General features: G+C 38.6%; 1 protein-coding gene across 1 annotated transcript; it reads right to left on the bottom strand.

Annotated features, from left to right (window-relative positions):
• Positions 1 to 10,198: 10,198 nt before the first annotated feature.
• On the bottom strand, positions 10,199 to 24,328 carry RpL23 (ribosomal protein L23). The gene is made up of 5 exons (XM_067091676.1): positions 24,198 to 24,328; positions 19,387 to 19,470; positions 13,615 to 13,743; positions 12,346 to 12,459; positions 10,199 to 10,307 (listed from the first exon to the last, which is right to left on the bottom strand). The coding sequence occupies exons 1-5, from the start codon at positions 24,301 to 24,303 to the stop codon at positions 10,225 to 10,227; spliced, it is 516 nt and encodes a 171-aa protein (XP_066947777.1). The 5' UTR covers positions 24,304 to 24,328; the 3' UTR covers positions 10,199 to 10,224.
• Between the last annotated feature and the right edge of the window lie 338 nt (positions 24,329 to 24,666).

Genomic DNA, 24,666 nt, shown 5'->3' with positions numbered 1-24,666 from the left:
ACAGGGACTTTCTTTTGCAGTTAAACACTCAAGGGGGTGGGCATTGGTGATGCTCGAGTTCGTCTCGGAATTCGTAGCGAAGACACAGAATCCAGCGGTCCCTGACGCTCGATTTGAGTCTTTCATGATCCCATCCCTGGGTGACTTAGTTAATAATGACCCTGTCCTGTACGGGTGCTACAGTGCTATCGGAAGAGAACTCGGCATCTCAGGCCTGAGTGTCAACGACTCTTTGTTAGCACCGGGATCCCTAAGAAGGAGGTGTCCAAGAACATGATCTCCTTCTGGCTTCGTGAGGTTATCAAGAAGGCATATGCAGCAGCTGGGGAGGACGACGCTAGTGCTCTACATCCCGGCGCTCACGAAATCAGAGGGACTGCGCCTACTTAGTTTCATGTCTTGAGTATCCTAATCTTTGTTGCACTTCAGGTACACATTAGATGTAATGTCCCCTCCTTCCCCTACAAGGCGGGGAAGGGGTTACGGGCTAATTACCAAACCCATTCTTCATTTTGGTCCTTAGTCCCCGACATCCTCGGGTCACCTCTTCTGTGGCTGGGGAAGGTTCTCTCTGTCTTTCACCTTGCTATGTGTTTGCTTACCTACCGTAACTTCGTCGCAGCAGGGGCGGCCTAGTAGACTGGTTCATGACACTCCAGTTCTCATAACAGTGATCACAGTCCGGTGGCTATGTCCTCCTGGCTCTTACCCCAGGAGAACATAATTTGTGGTTGAACTTCCAGTCGTTCAGAGACCTACACTCAGATTCCTCCCACCGAATCATGAGTCCCCATATAAGTAAAGGACCAAGGGTTTGTATATGTGTAGGAACAAATCACATTTTTAAAAAGTAAAATGCATTTTTCCTGACATACAAACCCGAGGTCCTTTACTCAGGTTACCCACCTCAGCCTCCCCACAATCTGCCCTGGGCCAGAAAGTAAAGTGAACGCATGACGCCGGGAGGGTGGTAGCGTGGGTCCCCCACTGCAATCACCCAACTACCAGGCCGGTAGTTATACTGTAATGTCCCCGCTCAACAGGTTCTCTATGATGAACATCATACTCCATATGGAGTAGGCTACTTGAGTTCGTTGCAGGAGAGGCATGACTTCCATGTGGGACCTAAATCTTCACTGAGTGTTGGATGTTGGAAACATTGTGTTGGTGAAACTCAACCATAGAAAACGGGGTTACTGGCCATTGGGTAGAATTGTTGCCCTCTATCCAGATGACAATGGAGTCGTACGCTCTGTTAATGTACTCTATGAAGGGGAAAAAACTTTGCGACCAGTTGAACACATCATTCCCCTAGAAATGAGTGTGTGCGAGGATAATGAGGGTGAAGAGAATGACAATAATGAACACATCGATGAAGTGAATGAGGAAGAGGACTCTGCACTGAGTGTGGGAGTTGACGAAGGAGAAAGTGTAGTTTCTTATGAGGATAGTGAACTCGCACATAGAAAGTTAAGTGTACGTGCAAAACAACTGGACACTGATGCGAGTGAGTGAGACCAAAAAGAAGGGCAGCAATAGTCCAAAGACTTAGAATGCAGGAATGGGTTAAGAATAACGATATGTAGTGTAATGTAAAACCCAAGATAAGACTTGTGGAGGTTGGAGAGGACTTGAAGTGATAGGAAATGAGTGTTGTTGTTGCTTCGTGCTGCCGAAACGCGGCGCACACGCGTGTTTGAATTGTGTAAATCCCTTTGTATGACAAGAATTAGGTGTTATATTTAGTGAGAGCGATTACTCTTGTGTTTTGATTGTTGTAAGTCTGTCGCGAGCTGCCTTTCAATTGTAGTGCTGCAATTGAGTGCAGGCTGCGACAAACCTCCGATCTTCAAGCCTGACCTGCCTAACCTTCCAAGCTGCCCCCTTTGGCCAGAAATTCTGGTGTGGAGTATGCCGTGAAAAAATTGGATCCGTTTTTTCTCGACAATCCTTCACGACATTCAGGATAAGTGAGGGGGGAGTGGTAAGCAGGCGGCTGAGTTTGTGGTTCACTTTTTTCTGTAAATATGTTTGATTATTATTTGTGTCTGGCAAATTGCCTGCGTCAGGAACGTCAGAGAGGCTCTTTTTTATATAATTCAGATACATTCTTTCGTAAGTAACCTATGTAGAAATTTTGAGAGGGAACCAAGGTGACGAGGAGACATGCAGAAGGGCAAAATGCGTCTTTCTCGAGGGTAGGCCTATACCATTGAGGTTAGCTGAACACTCTCCAGATCATCACTTCCCCAGCCAAATTTTCCATTTTGTAACAAGAGCCGGTTCATTTGGTATGCTAGTTTGATCCGTTCACATTTTTGACATCCGAGGTTTAATCCAATTAATATTTAGTTAAAGTGTATCCTGATTGTTTGAAAATAAGTTTTGAGCAAAATTGTAGCTTTTAGAAGCACATTTTTCTGAGTTTCAAGGGTTTTTGTATAGCCTTCAGCATTGTGTCTAGTACCCGACCGTGTGATCCTCAAGGGTGTACATTGTTTCTTGTATGTTGAATTTTAAGTAGTTTATTTTTTAAATAAAATTGTAAAACCCTGCCTGATCTTGATGGACCTTCGCTTCGATGTTTGCTGGTAGTGCCCTTCAGGCCTGACCATCCCAGTCCCATACCATCAGGGACTTTGAACCCTCCCAGTCATGGGGAAAAATTCGCAACAGTATTGTTCGCATAAGGAGTGGTCAGGGGGAGGATAAAGTACTTGTCCCACTTCTGGGGGCCAAAGAGGATTGACATAAGGGTTGGGTGGGTACTGGAGGACATTTTAAGGTAGGTGGAAGGGGATGGAGTTGCAGCCTGAGAACATTTTCTTGAGGAAGAGGTGCTGCAGTGCCCGTTGTTTCGTGGTAGAACATGGTTTCTAAACTAGCTAAGTTAGGAAAGCTAAAAAAATCGGGCAACTGATTTGTGAGCAGGGTCAGTCCCCCCCATCCCTTTAGAATTTTTTTTATTTCCATTATCCACCATATGGGCCTGGGTATTTTCTAGGGAAATATACAGTCCACTCCTTGAGAGCCCTACATGAAGGAGTAAGGGGGAAAAATGAAAAAAAAACAAGGATGCTGTGCCCTGTGGCGTCCAGGAGGCCATTAAAGGCCAACCCCAAGTTGGCCTTTACCTTTGCAATATGGACATGTACACCCAAGGGATTCGGGGGGGGGGCAGAGGAAGAGGATCGGTAAGATAGTGAGGAAGAGGAGTGATAAAATAAAAGATTAAGAAAAACCAAGCCAAAAATCAGTTGAGCATAGGACCAAAGCACAAGGCAGGAGGAGGGTCCTGGTGGAGGTCAAATGGTCACCCCCAGCATCAGGTCATGGTCCCTAGACCCGAAGCCCCTCCGCAACGATAATGTTGCCTCGTAGGGGAGGGGCTGCCATTTGCATTTTGTTTATGTTTACATTTTCTTAAAATCATCAGCGATTGCATTTTCCCAGTATCATCACACCCATTAGTTGCTAAATGAAACTTATTTTGGAGATTCGTTTTATATGTAAATTACCACCAGTTTAAAAATGCAACTTTATTTATAAATGTGATTTTGCCAGTGTTAGACATTGCTTTCACCTCCTCCAAATGTTTTGTGGTCTGCACACGTTTTAGTAGAGCGGATAACAAGATAATTGTGCACTTGGTGATACAAGCATGAAATTTGGAACACATATTGCTAGTAGGTCATTTTACACGAAAAAAACGTTAGCCATTTAAAAATCCAAAATGGTGGCCATTTTCAAGATGGCCGCCATTTTTAGCAGTCGATAATAGTAAAATCTTACATTCGTTATTTTTTGTGACTTCTTGAGTTGTTGTTTTAATTTAAATGTATAGAATGGATTCCATAGTATTATATAATAGTATAAAGTGCATTATAAAAATATTTTATTGCTATATATTCCATAAATATGTATGACGAATGATACAGTACACTAAAAGATACGTACAAATAACTGAAAAATATTATTCCACTAATTAGTTTCCTTGTTTATTTAGCTATATGTATTAATTAATTCTATGTATACCTTTACGTGATATTACAACAAATTTGCAAAATACAACAGTAATATATATTATATATATTTGTTCATTTACGTGCATATATAATTATACTTATATAAACAAACAATTCTAGTTCTGGCAGGAACATGCACAGACAGCAGTACAGCTCAATATATATTTGTCCATTTACATGCATATATAATTATACTTATATATAACCACACAATTCTAGTCCTGGCAGGAACATGCACAGAGAGCAGTACAGCTCAGTCTGCTGTGGTAACATTTGCATCTAACATGACAGTCACCCTTACAACCACATTTGTCAGTTCTTGACAGCTTTTAGCAATTGGTGGAAGTGTTGTCCATGTTATTTTCCATTCTTCACCCTCTTTTATCCAGCCCCACATAGCTGGACTTGGCACATCAGTCTGATGAACTAATGCCTGACTCCATATGTATCCTGCTTGGAAAGCTGCACGTTTTGCATGTTCAAGCAAGGCAGACTGACTTGGAGGAATTGAATCATATGCTCTCTGCTTCCTTGCAAACAGGTTACCTCACGGCAAACATTCCATGTTTGCCATGCTGACTTTTTAGCTTTTCCTTGCAAAGCTGGTACAACATCACATCCAGTAAATGTATGAAAAAATAGAAGCCCCTTAACTTTGTCTGTACCAGTAAAATTTACAATGTCATGAACTGGGATGTTTCGAAAATGTTTTCCATGTCCATAAGCTAACCACATTTTCTCTAGGCCAAGTGCAGTGAGATTTGATAGAACAGATATTCCTATAATTAGTACAACAGTGTCTGTAGCTCTGGTTATGACAGTTCTGTTTCCTTTGCAAACAGCATTCTTAGCATGGAGAAAGATCCGTTTATCTGCTTCCTCTTGATTGCAAGGAGTTATGTCGACTAATGATGGCATCACCTTGTTGCATAAAGCTTCTGTTCCTTTTGTCACAATTACTGTACTGTTAGATTCAATTTCAGAATGTATTTTATCTGAAAGGAAGCTGAACAACTCTGTCTTGTTGTCACAGTCACGAAGAAAATTATGCCAGTTACCAGGTGTTTTACTGGTAGAGGTCACCCTCCTCCTTATTGCTTTTCCTTTCTTAGATCTGGTTTCGTGTTTCAAGTTGTCTTTAGTGTACACATCATATAATACGTCAACTCAGTTTGTATTTTCTGCGGTATGATCTGACTTTGGGCAAAATATCTTCATTGGCATAATTTCCAAGGTTTTAGATTTGTTTGGCTTTGAGCTGTAAACCATTGCTGAGCCATCTATGATAATAGCATCGGCCTCTGGTTCTGTGTCAGGTAGTGTGATCTCAGCTTCCAGTATATCAGTGATCTGAGATTTCTCACGTGTGAAGCTTGCCATTGTCACTAAGAGAGGGTGGATAAGGTTGGTTCTCATACTGAAAAAAAACTCATTCAGGTCACACTGAATAAGTGACAATCTTCCTTCACCATCTTTGTTTTTAAACTATTGGCAACAAGGACATCTTTGAAGAAAAGAATCTTATTCCTCTTAATAGGCTGATAGAAGACTTGTTCTCCAGAGGACAGACTTTTCATAAATGCCTTGAACTGTTCTTTCCCTGCTTTCTGATATTCCCCATACCATGTCAGCTCTGCTTGGCTCCACAATGTCCTTTGTGTTAATACCAGCAAACCTTTGGAGTGTTCTTCAAAGGGATTACCCATGTCATTCAATACTTTTGTCATTTTCAGCACTTTTCAAGGAATGATTTTTGTGCTGCCTTTCTTTGCTCATGATGACTAGTTTTTGGTGTTGTTTCCCATACACTAGTAGCTTTTTCGTAGTTCATGACAAGATGACTAATTTCAGGTCCTGCTAGCATCCATCTTCTAAGTGCAGATTGGTCTTTGGTTAAGCTAATGCCTCCACCATCCCCTTTGATAATGGCATTATTTTGTTCATGGGCTGGTCTGTCGCCATTGATGAGAAGTCTCTACCAGATTTATGCACAACAAAATTTCCATCATGAAAATTTGTAGCTAGCTCTCGATGGTGCTTTTCCAGGGACATCATATCTCCCAGGTGAACAGGTTGCCACCGAGCATAATGAGTATTATCATTTGCAAAAAAATAAGGAATAATTTCAGCAAGAACCTCACGGTACATGGTGAAGTCTGCTTCCCGAAATGATCTAATCACTGCTAGAACTGTCAGCTCCAAGTTTAGGATTAGATACCAAAACTGGAACTGTGGACTTTCCATTTTACGCCTCTCACAGAAGTCTTTGAAATGTAGGCTATGTTTTCCTCAGGAGATTCACGTATATGGTTGATGTATACATCTTTTATGAGCTTGTATAAACTAACTGCAGTTACTTGGTTAGCTTGTCTGGTCTTGGTAATGCTTGCTGCTTTCGGGAATGACTGCTGTACCAGGTGATGCCACTCCTGCTTCAATTAGAGCACTACACCATCTACTACTTTCAAGAATAGTACCCATCATTTTAAGTGCAGCCTGCTCAATATGCAAACCACCAAATATTATCACAATCCTGTCCTCACCATAAATGTCTGGCCAGTACCACTGAATTTGTTTTGCTAAAACAACAGATCCGTCTGCACTATTGCTTGTTTCTGTAATATAGGTAACCAGTTCCGAAAAAGTAGTTGGATAGGCATGTTTTTTGTTTCTACTCTCAATAGTAGCCTCATATTTTTTAGCATTTATATAAGCTCTTTCCCTATTGTACAATGTTACAAGACATAGTGGGTGATACTTTAGTTCTTGTGCTACAACATCAGGGCCACTAATGGTTGCCAGCAGTTTGCCATCACCAAGTGTCATTGCACACTCTTTTAATCTATTATTAAGTTTTCCTGTCATTGCTTTTCTAAACTCCTCGGTTCCCAATTCTTTACTACAAAAAAAAGATACAAGATCATTTGTTTTTTGTTTAGTTCTTTTCACCTTGCTTTGCACCTCCTCATTACCTGTGTCTGTGCTTGATTTCTGTTTTTGAGCCCTTATGAGCTTTGTGTTATTAAACATCAGTCTACATGTTTGGTGATACACTGCTTTGTTTTGCCTCAGAGTGTCTTCAGTACCATCGCCATCATTAAGTCTTCAGTACCATCGCCATCATTAAGTCTATTTGGATTCAGAGGATCTATGGCATGAGAAAGAATAACATTCTCGGCAAAATTGCAGTAACCATCATGTTCTGTTTTATAACTTGGAGGCAACTTCAATTCCAACCAGTTTGTTGGTCTGGATTTGTTGCAGAAATAGATGGGCAATCTTGTTCGGATTCAACCATCATATCTGCAATTACAAGGATGAATCTGGTCCAAATCTGGTCATTTAATCATAAAAAACTCTACAAATAGAGATACATAAAAATTTGCAATAACATCTAAAAAATTGGGTAAGTAGTGGATTTTTTGTGTTTCACATGTGAAAAATGACGGCTATCTTGAAAAAATGGTGGCCATCTTGGATTTTTTAGTGGCTAACGATTTTTTCATACTGTGGTGAGTATTGAGGTTATTTGTGCCAAGTTTCATGCTTGTATCATCAAATGCATGATTCCATGCAAATATCACAGTTAGCCGCCCTACTATTTCTTCTGCCACAGCTAAAACCCTATATTGAGTGGCATACTTTAACACCTTCCTCTCCATTGAATGTAGGATAAATAAAGATTTGTTTTTTTCTTATTTATGGAGGTCAGTTGAAAACCATGGAATTTTCAAATCAAGAACTGGAACGTAAACCTTAAACGTGTTAGTTACGGTAACTTACATCGGCAAACAGCTGTTTCTCGATTCAATTGTTTATGCAAGTGTCTTGCATGCAGTAATTAAGTGGCTAATTAGAAGAAATGCTGCTGAATTCTTAAACAAGTCACAATGTTGGCAAGCCTGATTTAATGTATGAAGATTTGCATTTAACCTAATGAACTTTGGCTTCTAGGCCTATTCATTAGTTAACAGCTAACTCAGATGTTTCATCATCTGTCGCAAATTTTTCCCCACGACTGGGAAGGTTATAAGTCCTGGATGGTATGGGACTGGGATGATCAGGCCTGAAGGGCACTACCAGCAAACACCGAAGCGAAGGTCCATCAAGATCAGGCAGGGTGTTACAATTTTATTTAAAAACAGACCACTCAAAATTCAACATACATGAAACTTAGCGCACACCCTTAAGGACCACGAGGTCGGGTATTAGACGCGATGCTGAAGGCTATACAAAAACCTTTAAAAACTCAGAAAAACATGCTTCTTAAAGCTTCAATTTTGCACAAAACTTATTTTCGAGCAATCAGGCTACACTTTGACAAAACATTAACTGGATTGACACCCGGATGTCAAAAATGTGAAAGGATCAAACTAGCATACCAAATGAACCGTCCTGTTACAAAATGGAAAACTTGGCTGGGGAAGCGACGACGTGGTCAGTGCTAAGGTTACTTCAAAGTGATGACTCCGAGAAAGACCCATAATGCCCCTCTGGATGCCTTGTCGTCACCTCTGTTCCTTTTCAAAAATTGATGCATAGGTTATTTTACTAAAAGAGGCGTTTGAATTATATATAAAAAAATAGCCTCCGACATTCCTGATATAGACAACAGAGGCAATTCGCTAGACACAAATAATAATAATTATATGTACTTGCAGAACAAAAGTGAACCACAACTTGCAGAAAAAAAGTGAACCACGAACTCAGCTGCCTGCTCACCACTCACCCTCGCTTCTCCTGCACGTTGTGAAGGATTCGAGGAAAAAAATCGATTTTTTTTTTATATATTATCAGTGTTATCTACTAAACCACAGGCATAGAAAGCCTAGCGTAGTGCAATCTAGTGTAAATACATCTGACAACATACACAACTTTAATGATTGCATGATACACACGAGATTGGTGGTAAATATACACGGAAAATTTCGGCTCTTTTGTATGTTATATATTTTTGAGTTTCACAAAATATCTTTAGAAATAAACTGTGCTGTAAAATATCTTCATTAGAAATAAACTGTGCTGGCATATTTACGGAGCAAGGTCTAGTTTCGAAGAAAAAAAAAAAACTGATGTGGCGTAGACCAGGAACTTATGGCAGTCGTTTCTAAAACTTTCTAGGCTTGACTGTAGCATAACTCACAAACGGTATACATTCTAGGGTTTGATGCATATTAGGAGCTTAACCTTTCAAATTATAATGTATAGGATGACTTGTATCTGCAAAATTTTAGCTGGTCTTGCAAGTGTTAAGGTCTTGTTCCAGATTTAATTTGGTAGCGTAAGGTGGCTGTACTTGCCTAATGTTATACTGGTCAATTAGATATAACGTTGAAAGGCAGCTTTAGTAAAATGAATGGCTTACGCAACAAGCATTTGGCTACGTTAGTGCCACTAGATCACCCGTTTAATTTCTTTTGGAAATTTCGTTTGACTGGCTCCTTTCAGTCTCGTTCATTGCCGTCCTGTTCACTTGTGATATTAAAAGTCATGCATTAACTTCTTTTAGCAAAGGGTATAGCCCAATACTCACTACAGAATATTACCTGCATGTGTATTTTAATTAAATTTAAAAATATAAAAACTATATTACCAGATTAAATTACTTTGCAAAAGATAATTTCAAGAATCCTCCTTACAAGAATTCACTTTGAAGTCTTAAATACCACTAAGTGTTCTATATATAGAAAACTTTAAATATACCTCAGGTTAGCTTTGGCATATTACATCACTGGGTTTCCCATCAGCAATAGAAGAGAATTTAGGAAAAGTGCCGGGACCTACTTGGGCTGAAACTTAAACTGACAGTAAAAAGGTTTGAAAGGTGTAACAGGAGGAATAACCCTGTAAGAGGGTGGAGAGTAGGAAGAAATGGATCATGAAAGGCGGTACAACAATAGGAATGAAAAGGAGGCTGTTGTTTACCTTCACTGGGATAGACTATACTGCCTAATATCAAAAAGGCACACTAACGCATTTGTTTCAGTATTGGAATAATAAAAGTTTTGTCCCGATCTCACTCATTTATGAGAATGAGTCACTATACCTAAGCATTTTTGATGAGTCATTATACTAAAGTATTTTTGCTACATATGATCTCACAGGAGCTTTAATAAAAGCTCAATTACTGGGGGTTGGCAGAAACTTGAAAATCATGAGGATAGTAAACTAGCTTTTCTTTTTTTTTCTTTTAATGACATCAAGCAATTGACCCAGCATTTGAGGCAATTCTTGGCCATAAATCTGCACATTCCTTTGCCACTGGGCCTGTAATGGCAGAACCTGAAAGAGAGAGAGAGAAACCTATTAGCTATATCATATTCAAAACTGATGTTGCTTCTTGCTTTACCTACAGAACACTTAGTGAGATTTAATAATAATTTACTAAAACCAAAAATGTTTAAAATACTTTACATTTACCTTAGATAAACAAACCATAGCATTTTATTTAAGAGTACTCAGCTCAAGCTGCACTGGAATTGGAATGTTAATTTTACGCCAAAGACCAAGCAATGGGACCTATAAGGTCATTCAGCGCTGAAAATAATGTCGAAACAATTCTTAGAAGAGGGTGGGAAGATGGAATGGAAGAGAATATGAACAGAGGTAAAGCAAAAGGATTGAAAGTGGTTGCAGCTAGGGGCTGAATGGACAGTCAAAAACCTTAGGTAATGACTGCAATAAAACATGCATCGTGTGCTGGATTGGCGCAGAGATTTAACTTGGTGGTAGGTGGGTGTAGGGGACTACCACCTCCCTGCTATAAATGAGCAATTTTTCCTTTAGCATTAGCATAGTGGTTTTGGTGAGAGGATGATTAAAAACTAACTAGTCTACATAGGAAATACATAAATTACTTAAAAAATTTGTGAGAGCTTCCTATAGGTGTATGCAAACCAATGTTCAAGTAACATTGTCACTCCTCAGGTGGGAGGTCGTATCTCAACTGACTGGTAAGATCACTTACTCTTGCAACCACCTATAGATCAATTGGACCCCAGGCCCAAGAAAGAAGTGCCTGGAATCTAACTACTACAGGAGAATCTTGGGGAACCATGTGACATCCCTAAGAGGACTATCATAAATAGGAAGGTAGCTAAAGCCTGCCCAGTATAAAGCCAAATTCTTTAAGACTGGGTGCTGCCTAGGAGTAGGCAAGGGCTCCCAACTATGCTGTCAGTAAGTCCTGCCTTCCTGTCATTCTCTCTCTCTCTCCAAGGGGAGGTCATTCATTAGTCTGCACAGTGACACGCTGATGAGTCCAACTACATGAGTAGTCTAGGTGCTTTCAAGGATGAAATGTCCTCTTAGTGTGTCTTGATCACAAGCATGATCATTACATTGTCTATAGCATTAAAAAACATGGACAATTGCTACAGGGTTGAGCTCCTCAGCAGGTGCAGCAACAGCAAACAAGATGGAAATTTGCCCAAGCCTAAGTGGTCCAGAAAAAATTCAAGATAGACTCCTCAGAATACCAAGGGAAGGCCACTTCTTTTGCAAACACTCACCTACAGAAACATGGTAAAGCATGCACATGAACCCGGTCTTGCCCATCTTTCCCCACACACCCCTCAGACCAAGCCAAGGGCATATATACGGTGAGGCAGGGATACTTGGTAACAAAATGGAAGTAATGCATTTCCTTCCATCAACACCAGGGAATGCATTTTACTATTCCCCCTCATTTCCAAACCTTTTCCACCCAGCAAGGATCAACTTGCACACAAATCAAAGCGAACATCAGGACTGCAAGGCTTACCCCTACAGAAAGAACAGTATCTTGCAAACAGCACAATAAGTTATGCTTTTTTGGTATGGTTAAAAGATCCCAAGCTGTATATACAACTGTATATTTGTAATAACAGGAGCTACTGCATGTTTTCCAACTTTCCTCTTCAGCTATAAAATTAAATATGTATCATTCATAAAATTCACATTTTAATTTATAGCTGAAAAATGCCTGCTGGAAAATATGTGAAAGTTCCAATTATTGATATAAAGTACAGTTTTAAGCAGAACAACATTGGTAGGCATCCAAAAACATGGAAGGTGCAGAAGGCCACAAAGTCATACACTTCTTTCACTGTTCATACTTCAGAACATCTGAAAAAGAAGTTTCAACTTGACATCCTCTTCGTTGAAGGCTTTGTTACCAACTTTCAACAACCAGCCCAGCTCATGCCAAAGAGTGCTCTTACATGAAAGGCAATAGTCAGCAGTCCATAGGGACAAATCAATGACATCAAATTAGAAGACTTAGGTATACTGAAAAAACCAATCTAAGGTTCATTATTTACATTCTATACATAATACCTACCTTTCATTTCACCTTTGTTATTTACTATCACGCCTGCATTATCCTCAAAGTAGATAAACACACCATCCTTCCTCCTGTATGGCTTTCTCTGCCTAATGACAACCGCAGGGTGAACTGAGGAAAAATCACATATATTAATATTAGGTATTTTAATGAAGACCCCAAAAAACAAGTCAACTGTCATAATAATTCAGATACTGAGGTCATCCATATCAGTAACACGAGATCATATTAAAAATTGTATAAAATACTGTACAAAACTTTAGGACATCACATGTCCCAATCTCAGTAACTCTCAAATATATTTACGCACAAATATGCTCGTGGATTGTTGCTGGTTTTAGTTATCTTTTACAAGATAGTATGTTAACTGCAATTGTAATTTTAAAAAATGAATTACAGAAATATATTAGAACATGTTTAACTCACTAAAAGATGCATCTCCTCCCTATCCCAGTACATCTCTTAAATATTTACACCATATACAGTATACAATCAACAGACTGTCAAGGATTTTAGTGCTTATCTGTTATGTGAGCAGTACATTGTGATTTTACAAAATGAAAGAATGTAATTGTGATTTTACAAAACGAAAGAAAAAAGGACAGATAAGTTGCTAAAATTAGCATATCTTACGAGCGTCATGGAAACGAGGGCCCACACTTTCAATTACCCAAGGAAGGTATAGAAAATTTATGAAAGTACCCCACATGTAACTTGTAGAGGCAGAGTATACTGGAAATTTTATGTATAAAATTATGGTTTACTTTTGCCTGAATTTATAAAGTACCAATGGCATGCTAACACAACAATAAAGAAAAATTAATAATTAGTTTATATAATGAGAACAACAATTTTCTCTTGAGATGTAATGAAATTGCAATTTCTGAAAATGGATACAAAAATAAACATTTTTATAAGAGCAGCAGTTTTAAGCCAAGATCTCAAGGAAAAGACCAATAGAAACAGGGTTAATTTCTTGGTTCAAGTGGGACTGCAACACATGTTATCATCTTTACACAATGCAGTTTGTAAATACTATTCGCCTACAGAATAAAACATGTTGGCTCCATTTGTTAAATCTCCAGCTTGTCTATGGGAAGCAGAGGAATATATAGCATGTCAGGATTTGATTACATTAAGATGTAACAATAATATTGTCTGTTCATCCCTTTCCAACAATCATCATTATTTATTCAGTGACAGATATTAAATACTGTAAATACTGACTTCAATCACCGGTATCTTCTAGCAAGAAGTGTACTTTACCTTTCTTTCTGAGCTCTGGTTTTCCCTTTTTGACAGTTGCAGCCACAATGTCTCCCACTGCAGCAGCTGGCAACCTGTTCAAACGTCCTCTAACTCCTTGCACAGCAATAATATAGAGGTTCTTTGCACCTGAAAGAACATTTTTCTAAGTGACAGGCACTTTTAGAGGTTCACAACTACATTCCCTATTCAATACAAAGAGATTACAGCTAAGTTAACGAATACAAAGGTGACTAAACAATACTGTACTTAGACTAAAAATTGGAAATTGGTTCAAATTCTAGCTATAAAATACCTAGTTAATGAAAAAAATCTCTAAAAAGATGCCTACCAGAGTTCCTTTACTAAACATGCAAGTGCAGTTTCATGATTCTTCCTATTGACTGAATGTCTACTTAAAAAGACTCTTACTGTGGCCTCAACCTGTAACAACTACTGTGGTTTGAAAAAATTTGATTCAGCACTGTACGAGGATGATTACATAATTCTGTGTTTTTGGGATTTTCCCATACAATCCTATATACAACTCCAGGCCACCACTGTGGCCTTGTCCTGCCCAAGGTGGTTATTTGAACACTGCTGAATTTATAAAATAAAAAAATTAAATAAAAAAACTTCACTGAAGTTTACAGTACACCCCTGTATTCTTGGGGAATGCATACCACAACCCCGGCCCCCCATAGCTAAAACCTGCAATACTTAAAACCATTCTAAAAACACTTAGAACTGCCTATTTTGATAGTTCAAACACAAAAACAAAAACAAAAATGCTTATACAGGTATTATCCTCATTACGATGTAGTAACTTAAGTTCCAAAAAACCTATCGTTTGTTGGAAAAAACGATGAATCTCTAGATACTTGATTTATATGAGACAAGGTTATTTTTCGTCATATGAAGTGTTTCAAAGTTGAAATATAACTTAAATGTCTCGTTGTGAAATTAACTGAGCTATTTTTTCGTTAATAGATGACTTTGGCCATTCGGGGGCATGTCTGTAAAAAAAAAAAAAAAAAAAAAAAAAAAAAAAGTTCGCTTTTTTTTCACTTGATTTCATCATAACATGAGCTTTACATATTTATCATTTATCGGCATAAAAATAGCAGTAATGCGTTCCTTCGTGCCCAGTAGTTTTGATTAAAATACTTTCCCTCAAATTTTAATTAGGGTAGAGTTTCATCCATGTTGCCAATGCACGATAATTTATAGTCATTAGCAGCCTGAACATTGTTTTCTCAGCTTCAGTTACAACTTGCTGCTTAAATCCTTGCCAATCTTTTATCCATACTGAGTAAGGGTATACATGTAATGTAAAATATAATATATCAGTCCTATTCTACTTAACGTCACTTGTACTATGACTACAGTAATTGTTTATTACTGCATGTTGGTTGAAATACAAGCAAAACAGCTATTGTTTTACAATTTAGTGATAAGCAAAACAACAGTTTCTCGTTCGGTTGTTTATGGCTGTACGCATTTATGCAAGAGTATGTTACTAACAATACTTTTATCATTCTCTTTTATTTTTTTAACTAGAAGATGGGATAAAGAGATGGGGGAAAAGAAGTTGGTCTATTGTAATTTGGTCTCTCTTGCTGCCTGATTGTAAGCTGCTGCCTGCGCCTGCGCGAAATTTAAATATATTTTATAAATATTGTTGTATCAGTATTAATTGCTTACCACATTGCAAAACTGAATTATCGTAAGGCGAATTATTGTAACTCGAGCACTACCTGAGCATTTCAAGAGTTTTATCACAAAAAGTGCATTTAGTCATGAAAATTAGATGAAAATACAGTAATTAGTGAATATTTCTCAGTGAAAAATACCGTGAATGGGCGAATTTCCAGCGAATAATGAGTATGTAGGTTCCACGAGAAATCCATGAATCATGGGACCACGAATACAGGGGGTTTACTGTAGTCAATGCTGCCCCGAAGTAATCTAGATTCATACATGCTCCACACTTTTTTCCCAACTATAAACTTACATTCTCTTGGAAGGGGCTCAGCTCCCTTTCAAACAAACCAATTACCGTATTTGTTAGCTTATAAGACCCACCCTCGCATAAAACACGCCTATTTTACAAGGATATCTTGTGGAAAATGTGTTTCATCATACATATACTGAAGGATATCTTAAAGTGATTTTGTAGGAGGAATGTAGATTCCAGTTTAAATTTGATGTTATATCACTGCATTTTTTGTTTTTCAGCCATGGGTTTGGACTCTTGAAATTTACCATAAATAAAAAACATTACTTTATGGGAAACCATACCCAAACTCTTACCTCCTCTCTGGTCAGCTGTATAGTTGTTTATATACATGTGTTACCGCAACAAGCCACCAGGCTGGCACTACAATTTTGTTTACATCCACTCATTGCAAATGGCTGACAGACGGTAAACGTTTTTTTTTTTTTTTTAGAGAATAAATAAATGTTTCCCATAATGGTAAAAGTCCTTATATAATATAGGACATATCAGGTGTGGGTTATGTATGCTTGGGAAGGAGATACAGTGAGATAATGTGAGCTTCACTTATAGGCTAACTGCCAACACATTGTAAGCAATTTTTTATAGGTTGTGATAACACACTGACAACTCAGCTTGTTTTCAATATTTTATTACTATCAACACAATTTACTGTAATAATTAGGCTTGTTTTTCAAGGTTTCATTAGCAACAATTTTTGAGCCTACCCAGTATGCTTGCTGTACTGTAGGCTAGGCTCCTAGCCTAGCCTATGATGCTCTGTCTCCCATCCATAATACGGACACAGGGCAGTTTTTAGATATATTTAAAAATAAAAAAGGTGTGGCGGCTTATACGCCAGCAAATACGGTACCTTTCCCAAGGAACCTGTGCAAGGGGTTTACTTCAGATAAGACATTAATTCAAAGTAGCTTAACCAGACACTTGCAGATATATAAATATATAAAAAATCATCTTGCTGTTCAGGTGAGTTGAGCATTAGCTGCCTAATTACAAATAATTTAGTGGAGTGGCATGAAATAAAAACTTCAACCAAAGGGCAAGTACTGGGACCTACAAGGTCATTCAGCTTTGAAAGGGAATTGAAGGCAAAAGGTTTCAAAGGAGTAACAGGAAGAAAACCTTGCAACTGCACTATGAAACAATTGTTAGGAGAGGGTGGAAGGTCAGCTGAAGGAGAGGGGTTGCACCTAGGGGCCAAAGGGTTGCTGCAAAGAGCTTGAGGGTAGCACCAATCTTCAATTTCTAATACATTATCAAAGTTGAGGTACTGACAGTTTTGGACTTTTTGACGTCTAACCAACCACAACATTAAGAGTTATTGCTCAAAATTTTTTTTTAGATGGGTTATAGACAATTTTGATCATTGCCTTTGCTGCCCTGTGAGCAATACTCGCAAATTTTAACAATAGTTTTCTAATCCTGTTTAGTTCTAAATAACTGATACATTTGCATTATGCTCTAAAATTTTCTTTGGTGGAATAATTGCTCGAGGAAAATATAAGATCATAATAACTTTCTAAGCTTTACCCGTACTCACCAAAACTGTACCACAAATGTAACAAAAATAATTTACCAGCAAATGTAACAAAAATAACTTACATGTGTTTTGTATTTTTGGACTTAGTTTTTACAGAAAAATAACAATATGTAAATCAACATGATATATATATATATATGCAAATGATGAGCAATCGTCATCATTATTCATGAGTAAGAAATAGATGTTATAATTGAAATTATTTACTTGTCAATTAATTTTTCTGCCAGTAATAATTAAATGTTTTTATTTTCTCAGAATATCTTTACAGGGTGCCTATTCATCATTATATAATTAAAATAATGCGAGTGTAAGACAACATTTTCTTACTGTGCATACCAACCCCATTTTGCATCATTTGTAGTGATGCACAGCATTAGTGGCTTCACAGGTTTTTTAATCCTGGTAAAAAGTCATAGGTGAAAATATCACAGAAAAAAGTCACATTACTTTATGGTGGCCAGTAATAAGGTCGAAGGAAAAATAAAGGTCCAAACTTTTGTGCTAGGAAAGAATGGCAGGTACTGTATTCAAACAAAAATAATAGTCCATCACAATTTACTCAAGTACCGTAAACAATTTAAGTCAAACAAAATTTTTTAAATCAGTTATTAACTGGTAATACTTGACTTGTACATACTATATTGATAACACTGTTCCTATATGATAGCACTACATAAAAAAAAATTTTTTTGTTCAATATCTCAAGAGAGTAAGGCAATCAAACAAAATTATTCAAGTCAGTCATTTACTGCCTGTACATGACAAGCACAGATTGAAAACGGCTTACATAACGTTGTGGCATTACACATATTTAGTTTTGAATGTTGATGTACTGCCAGTTAATAAGTGACTAAATATATTTTTTCGTTTTATTACTGTAATTGTTTATGGTATTCAGTAAATTTTAACCAACTTGAATATTTTTGATTACATGAATTTCTTTCCTAGACAAAGTAGTAGTGAATTTTTATCATGTGATTTTACTGGCCACCATAAATTAATGTAACTTTCTTTTTTCCTAGCCAAAATTGTGACTTTTTTCTCACCCTTTTTCACTGACTTTATTACCAGCCACCCAAGTTATTAATGCATTTCTGAGCACATTTTGTTTCCATCATAATGGGAGCAAATGAGAGAAGTATTACGAGAGAAAAAAACTGCATGCACTACAAGAATTGAAAAGACAAAAGGAACCTGGGACACATGACATCAGAACAAATGGAAGGTCTCTATTGCAGAAATGACTGGAAGCACACTTTGTCCCATTTCTTGTCATTATCTGGGGATATTTCTTATATGAAGAAATACTTTTTACTGAATTTCATTAATTACAAAATAAGCATATTTTTTTCCTTTTGCTGTTCTCAAAACTTATGCTTCAAAAAAACAAAGGATCACATCTCAAAGGAGAGTGATCAAAAGTCAACGAAACTCACATAGCATGTATTATAACTACTATGTATATGTTCAACCTAGCATACAAAAGTGTTTTTGACAGCAACTTTTCATGTGTATTATTTATGAAAAATTACTTTTTCAACTGTAAAATTTATATACTTTCGAGGTCGAATTTTGTGGTTTCCTAACACAGGAATCTTAAATATTAGTTGCTTAATAAGAGGTAATGATATAATGAAAATCTCTTCACTTATAAGGTCACAATGCTCATATACATTACAATGGGCACTTTTGGTGTAGGCACCCACAGCAAGTAATGCCTACAGAATTAGATAACTTAGTAAATGGCAATTCAATATCTTGATATTAGGATTTGTTATTTGGTAATATATTTTAACAAGACCACTGCCCTAAAATCCTCACCCAACAGTAGTTATGATGAAATAAATACTTTTGAGTTCAACACAGTTACATTCCTGATTAGGTAGACAAAAGTGTATAGAATTTGAATGCCAAATTTCACATTTTAAACTTGTATGGTATGTACAGTATACTAATATAAATTAAGAAAAACTTTGTGGCAAGGGTAACTTAAAATATAGCACCTCAGAACCAAGTATACTTAATCTAAGGATCAGTATAAGAAAAGGGATTTTGACAAAGGAAAAATCTATTTCTGGGGAGGGACCCGCGTCACCCGGTGAAATAACCATTCAGCACTTATTTCTAGGTAATTCTATTGCTAAAAGTACCAGAGAAAAGCTAAATGCAAAGCTGGAGTTACTACCCCCAGTGCGATCTCCATGAAATGGAGTCAAATAAATACAATACTTACCAGTATTGTCGGCACAGTTCATCACAGCCCCCACGGGTAGACCGAGGGAGATGCGGAATTTTCCGCCAGCTGATCCACCACGTCCTGAAAGTGACCAAATTGTTAAAACAGATACAGTACATAATGTAATTTCAACAAAAACAGCTTTCAAAGTACTCATGAGAAGCCAGATTCAAGGTTAGGTTAATGGAAAGCCACAAAAAAATGAGGAACATCTTCCTCTCTTGCTTACTCTTACACAGTCTATGAGAAAGAAAAAAAATAAGAAAATTTAGTTGGCTTCAACTATTGTGAGTATTCATTATACACTGGATATGCATAACTATGGCTTGAAGGTTAAACCACAAGAGCTGAACAAACACTACAGGATGGGTCAGATATGCTAGAACATACTGTCGAACTGAGGAATGAAATATGGCATGGAAAGATCATCAACGATCAAATGTTAATGACAGTAGGGGCATGGGCCGTGGTTACACAAGTAAAAGAAATCTGGAAAAAGGAAAAAAAGACAAGATCTAGTGGCATATAATATTGTAGAATGCTGATACAAAGGTTGTTTCATGTAAACCCTGGGATAACAACTAATGAAATAGTAGAAAAAGAACCTGAGGGGTATTCTGAAAACAAGGTTACTAAAAACCACAACTCAAAGGGCAAAAGGTGATATATAAATACAGGTAAATTGCAAAGAAGTAAAATTTTCATCAAAGCCAAAAAGGCACCACTGTAGATTTTTAAGGATAGGTAACAGATAAAGCCTTAAGCACAACAAAATTCCGAAAACACATTGGCTATATGTATATACAAGGTTTGGATCTTTTTGGGGGTCATTATCTGGAGCTAGTATTTCATGGGGGTCATTATCTTTATGATATTTAGTCTTTTATGTTTTTACAGTAAACCCCAACAGCCTTGTACTAAACACACCACAAAGGTAGATACATATTGGGTTAAAACCCGTGATGTCGCTATCTAGAAAGATCCCAAGGTTTAATAAAACAATGAAAATAACAACGGAATTGCATATTGGAAATACAATTCTGTGGTTAAATGACTCATCACATGATGAACAGAATAAGGGTTTGGAAAAGAAGGTGAGCCAGTTGAGAACAATGGACACAGGTTCTGCAGAAAAAAATCCTTTACAAAAATCCATCCTGAACTAAACCTTTCTACCCTGACTTACAGTTTATCAAGCACTCTAAGATCGCTAGGGTGGGGCAAGTAAGAAATTCGTGCGTGGTCAAATTAATGTCTCATTGTTACAATTAAAAGTTTAGCTGCTCGAGTGGACCTCAATTTTCATTAAAAAAAAAAAAAAAAAAAGACACATGGCATAATTTTTGACTGCCACTGCCAAACCTGTTTCCCTAACATGTGGTCAGTGAGGGTATTCACATGGCCTACTCGATCTACAACAAAAACAACAGTGGCCACCACGAGCAGCCAGGGTAACTGGACATTACAGATACTTCAAGGGATAGCCAACGCGGATCAAATCTCCCCACCCCAACATCTTTACTCCCAGGTCAAGTAAACTGTTGACAACATATCAAAATATTTTGGTATTATAAGTTGTCAATACACGATATGTAACCTGCATTTTTGAAGAACTCTTCATCAAATTATGACTTGTAAGGTAAGACAATACTGGCCGCCCTCCCCTCCATCGCTAATACGACAAAATTGTAACATCTAAACATCCCTAGGTTATGTTTTATTATTTTATATTTGGCAACTTATGAGGGTAGATTACAGTTTCGTATGCTGGGCTGCCTAACTCATTCTGCCGTGCCAAGATCCCTCCGCCAAGGTAAGTAGTTCCACCCAAAACGGCTGACGACCAACGACCCAAAATGCCCCGCGACCTTCCTCAGTCTCTTCCGGGTTCAAGAGTTGCTAACATGGCTACTTTCGTGTCTTCCGTGTCGTATCCGACCCACGTGGAATTTGCGGCTAAGAATCCAGTGACCCTTATGGATTTAGGCGTTTTGTCTCACGAAGAGTGTTCATTGCTGGTTTACCTAATGAAAAGTGGCCTACTTGGCGATTTCAGCGGGACTTGTGGGAAATGTGTGACGAAGGCAGCATCGTCCCTTGCCCCTTTAAAGCTTTCCTCGAATTAATTAAACGTGCATATCCCTTAAATAGAGCCGTTTCAACACCCGCCAAAATGCAGTCTAATGTCGCCGATTCCGACTTCGAATGAGGTACACGCTATTCCGAAAAGTTATAGATTTACTAATTCCACGGCCAGCTAAGGGCACGCCGTCCTATGTTAGGTTAGGTCAGTTTCGTTAGTTTCGGTCGCGACCTAGGTTTGTAGGGGCTTCGGCCCCCAGCCAGCTAAGGGCACGCCGTCCTATGTTAGGTTAGGTCAGTTTCGTTAGTTTCGGTCGCGACCTAGGTTTGTGGGGGCTTCGCCCCCCGGCCAGGTAAGGGCACGCCGTCCTAGGTTCGGTTAGGTCGGTTTCGTCAAGTTGGGTCGCCATCTTTTTGTATCCGTCCACCAATTCTCTAGCTGGTACCCACTGCCACCTGGTGGTGGGTCACAGCTAGGAAATCGGCAGACGAAACCCACAGCACACGAAACTGTAACTGCGCCACTTATAAAATTTTACCAGTATTTAATGTTAAAGAAACAACAAAGGGTACCTGTAATAAATGGTATATTATTTTTCTCACCTAATGATGAGTAGTTTATTCAACCTGCAGATGCACTGAAAAAATAATCAAGTAACCCAGAAATTAGAAAGCCATAGTTCCGCGGTGAGCTAGACTAAGGCAATTGACGTTTTCCCATGCTATTTTACTTGCTTTACAAGAATTTAAAGTAGTACTTCGTCGGCCGGCTGTAACTAAACTATTGACATGAAGACTACGTGAGGTAGATCTAAGCGCAAAGTGGCAGCGGCCCCCTCCCATGGCTAATGCGACAAGGTATGGTGGCTTGATGGCGTCCTACGATGCGTTGTTTGCACAGTTACAATTTTGCTGTATTAGCTGGGAAGAGGATGAAACTAAGCTGCGAGAATGCTGTGGAATCTGCCGTCGTCAGTCTTCAAGAATCGAGCTACAGTTTAGTCCCCAGCTGGCTATAATATTACTAAATTCTTGTAAAGCTAAATAAACAACATGAAGCGTCAGTACTAAGTCTTCACCGCCAGGCCTCTGATTTAGATTGCGTACCGTTTTTTCGGCAATACAAAATATCAAGCAGACAATTACCTAGCCAGGTTAACCTCTGCCTTACCTTTGCTGCCATGCCTAAACCTAATGCTAACTCAGCATTCTACCCTTATTTTTCTTAGGTTTATGATGCTACCATCTTTTGGCTTTATGTTTTTACATTCATCCCAAAGGGGCTGGTATTTGCCTGGACTCAGTAACCATTTTGCAAACACTGGTATTTCCCATACCAGAAAGGCCTCATAGCAGTCTTCAGTTTTACCTTCAATTTGGGCCTATAGTGTCATATGTTAGGTTAGAGGGGACACCCCCTGAGATTGCTAGACCAGTCCCCTAGCTAGGATTATGTGGGGGGGGGAAGGGTTAAAAAAGAGGTCAAGCCCCAAAAGCTAGGTACAGACCATATCCCGCAAGTGTAGGCTAGGTTACGTCCATCCTTGAATTTCACAAGGCTAGTTTCAAGTTTTCTCCCATCCAAAACCGTGGCTCTCCTGCTGTGACACCGCCCTCCTCCCCCCAAAAAATACTACTGACATGCTAACAAAATGAACCTGTGAAAAGTTCAGAGCACACTTTTAGATCTAGGAAGACCCTATATCCAATTCCTGAATGGAATGGTTTAGTCAGAAATGGGCTAAACCACTATTCAAAGACAAAAGTGTCTTCGCTTCCTGCTACACAGCCTAAGAGGAACTTCTAAGTAACAGCTCCCCTTGGCCTCACGGAATGGTTCCATGAATACTTAAGTCATCAGTTTTATGTTTAAGAGCCCTATGTTTGAAATGGGATTGGCCAAGGAAACCTATTATTAAAGCTACACCAACCTCACGCACCTTAACCTAAACTAACCTAACCTAAAAGTCCGTGTTACTTTAGCGAGGGGGGGGGGCGGTAAAAGAAACCACTTTTACCAAAGTCCCCAAGTAACACTGATCATGTGCGACAGCATTCCAGGATGGCCAGCATACGAAAACACAATCAGTTCTGGGGTCAATACCAGTTGACCGACAAGAAATAAGGGTCAAATCTCGCAAGCAGCCAAAATGCTGGCCTACAGGGACAGGGAAGTCCACTTGAAGGAAAGACCCATCGCAAAGCTAATGCTTAGAGTCCTACCCAATAGGCCTCAGCCCTGACTATTATTTCCAATGAAGGGTAGGTTGGTCCTTCGCCTCACGAAATCTCGCTTTCCGTTCTCCCGAACGAGGTTGCGGGGAGTCTGGGATTGTAAGTCCACATTTCTGTACATCGGTAAAACTCGAGTTAGGCCAAGTCTCCCACCCTTGCTCCTAAGGTTTAACAAACCTCATTGCAGATCGGGCTTTGCAGAGGAGTGGCCCCTTTAAATTATTATGGCTCGCGCGACATTTCCCGCAAGTACATAAATGTTAACCTGGTTTCAACGACCAACTACCAAAACATCACTGAACTAACATCTTGCCTACAATCGGACTGTCCGTCTTTCATGCCTTCGTCATTTCATTCCATTGCACTTTCTGACAACCAACACTTTGCAACTATTAACCAAAATCCCAGTGAACACTTCTCAAGATTCACTAATCCCAGCGAACACGGATGACTCAAACACTTCACGATAAAATAGAGTTAGGTGCACCAACCTCTCTTCGACATGACGGCGATACGATGAAGGAACAACAGAAGAGAGACGAGCGGAATGCGCAGAGAGAGAGAGATGAGGTAGCGCGCTCGTGCGTCTGTTTTCATAGATGGTTGACATTTCACTTGCAGGACTCAAGATTTCTATGAACACGGAAAGTTCCTATTTGCCATTTCTTCGAGAGGTAAATAAAAATACAGGTCACAGTATTAGATATGAAGTCATTTAAATTAGTAAAAGGAAATGAAACGAAACAATAACCAGGACACGAGCTGGATGAAAGACAAGACAGTATTCTATAACACAAGAATTAAGGTGTGAAGGTAGTATAAAGATTAGCAGAGAATACATGCTACATGAAAATCAGATAATGAGCAAAACGGTCAACTAATATTAAGGAGCACAATACATGAAGGGCCAGCTGAAACTAAGTAGGCAACGTGAATAATGTATGGGAAAATATATAGGAC

This window comes from Macrobrachium rosenbergii, chromosome 48 (genome assembly GCF_040412425.1).
Source record: "Macrobrachium rosenbergii isolate ZJJX-2024 chromosome 48, ASM4041242v1, whole genome shotgun sequence".
Classification (NCBI taxonomy): Eukaryota; Metazoa; Arthropoda; class Malacostraca; order Decapoda; family Palaemonidae; genus Macrobrachium; species Macrobrachium rosenbergii.
Note: the sequence above shows the minus strand (reverse complement) of the source record. Positions and strands in the feature narration are given on the sequence as shown.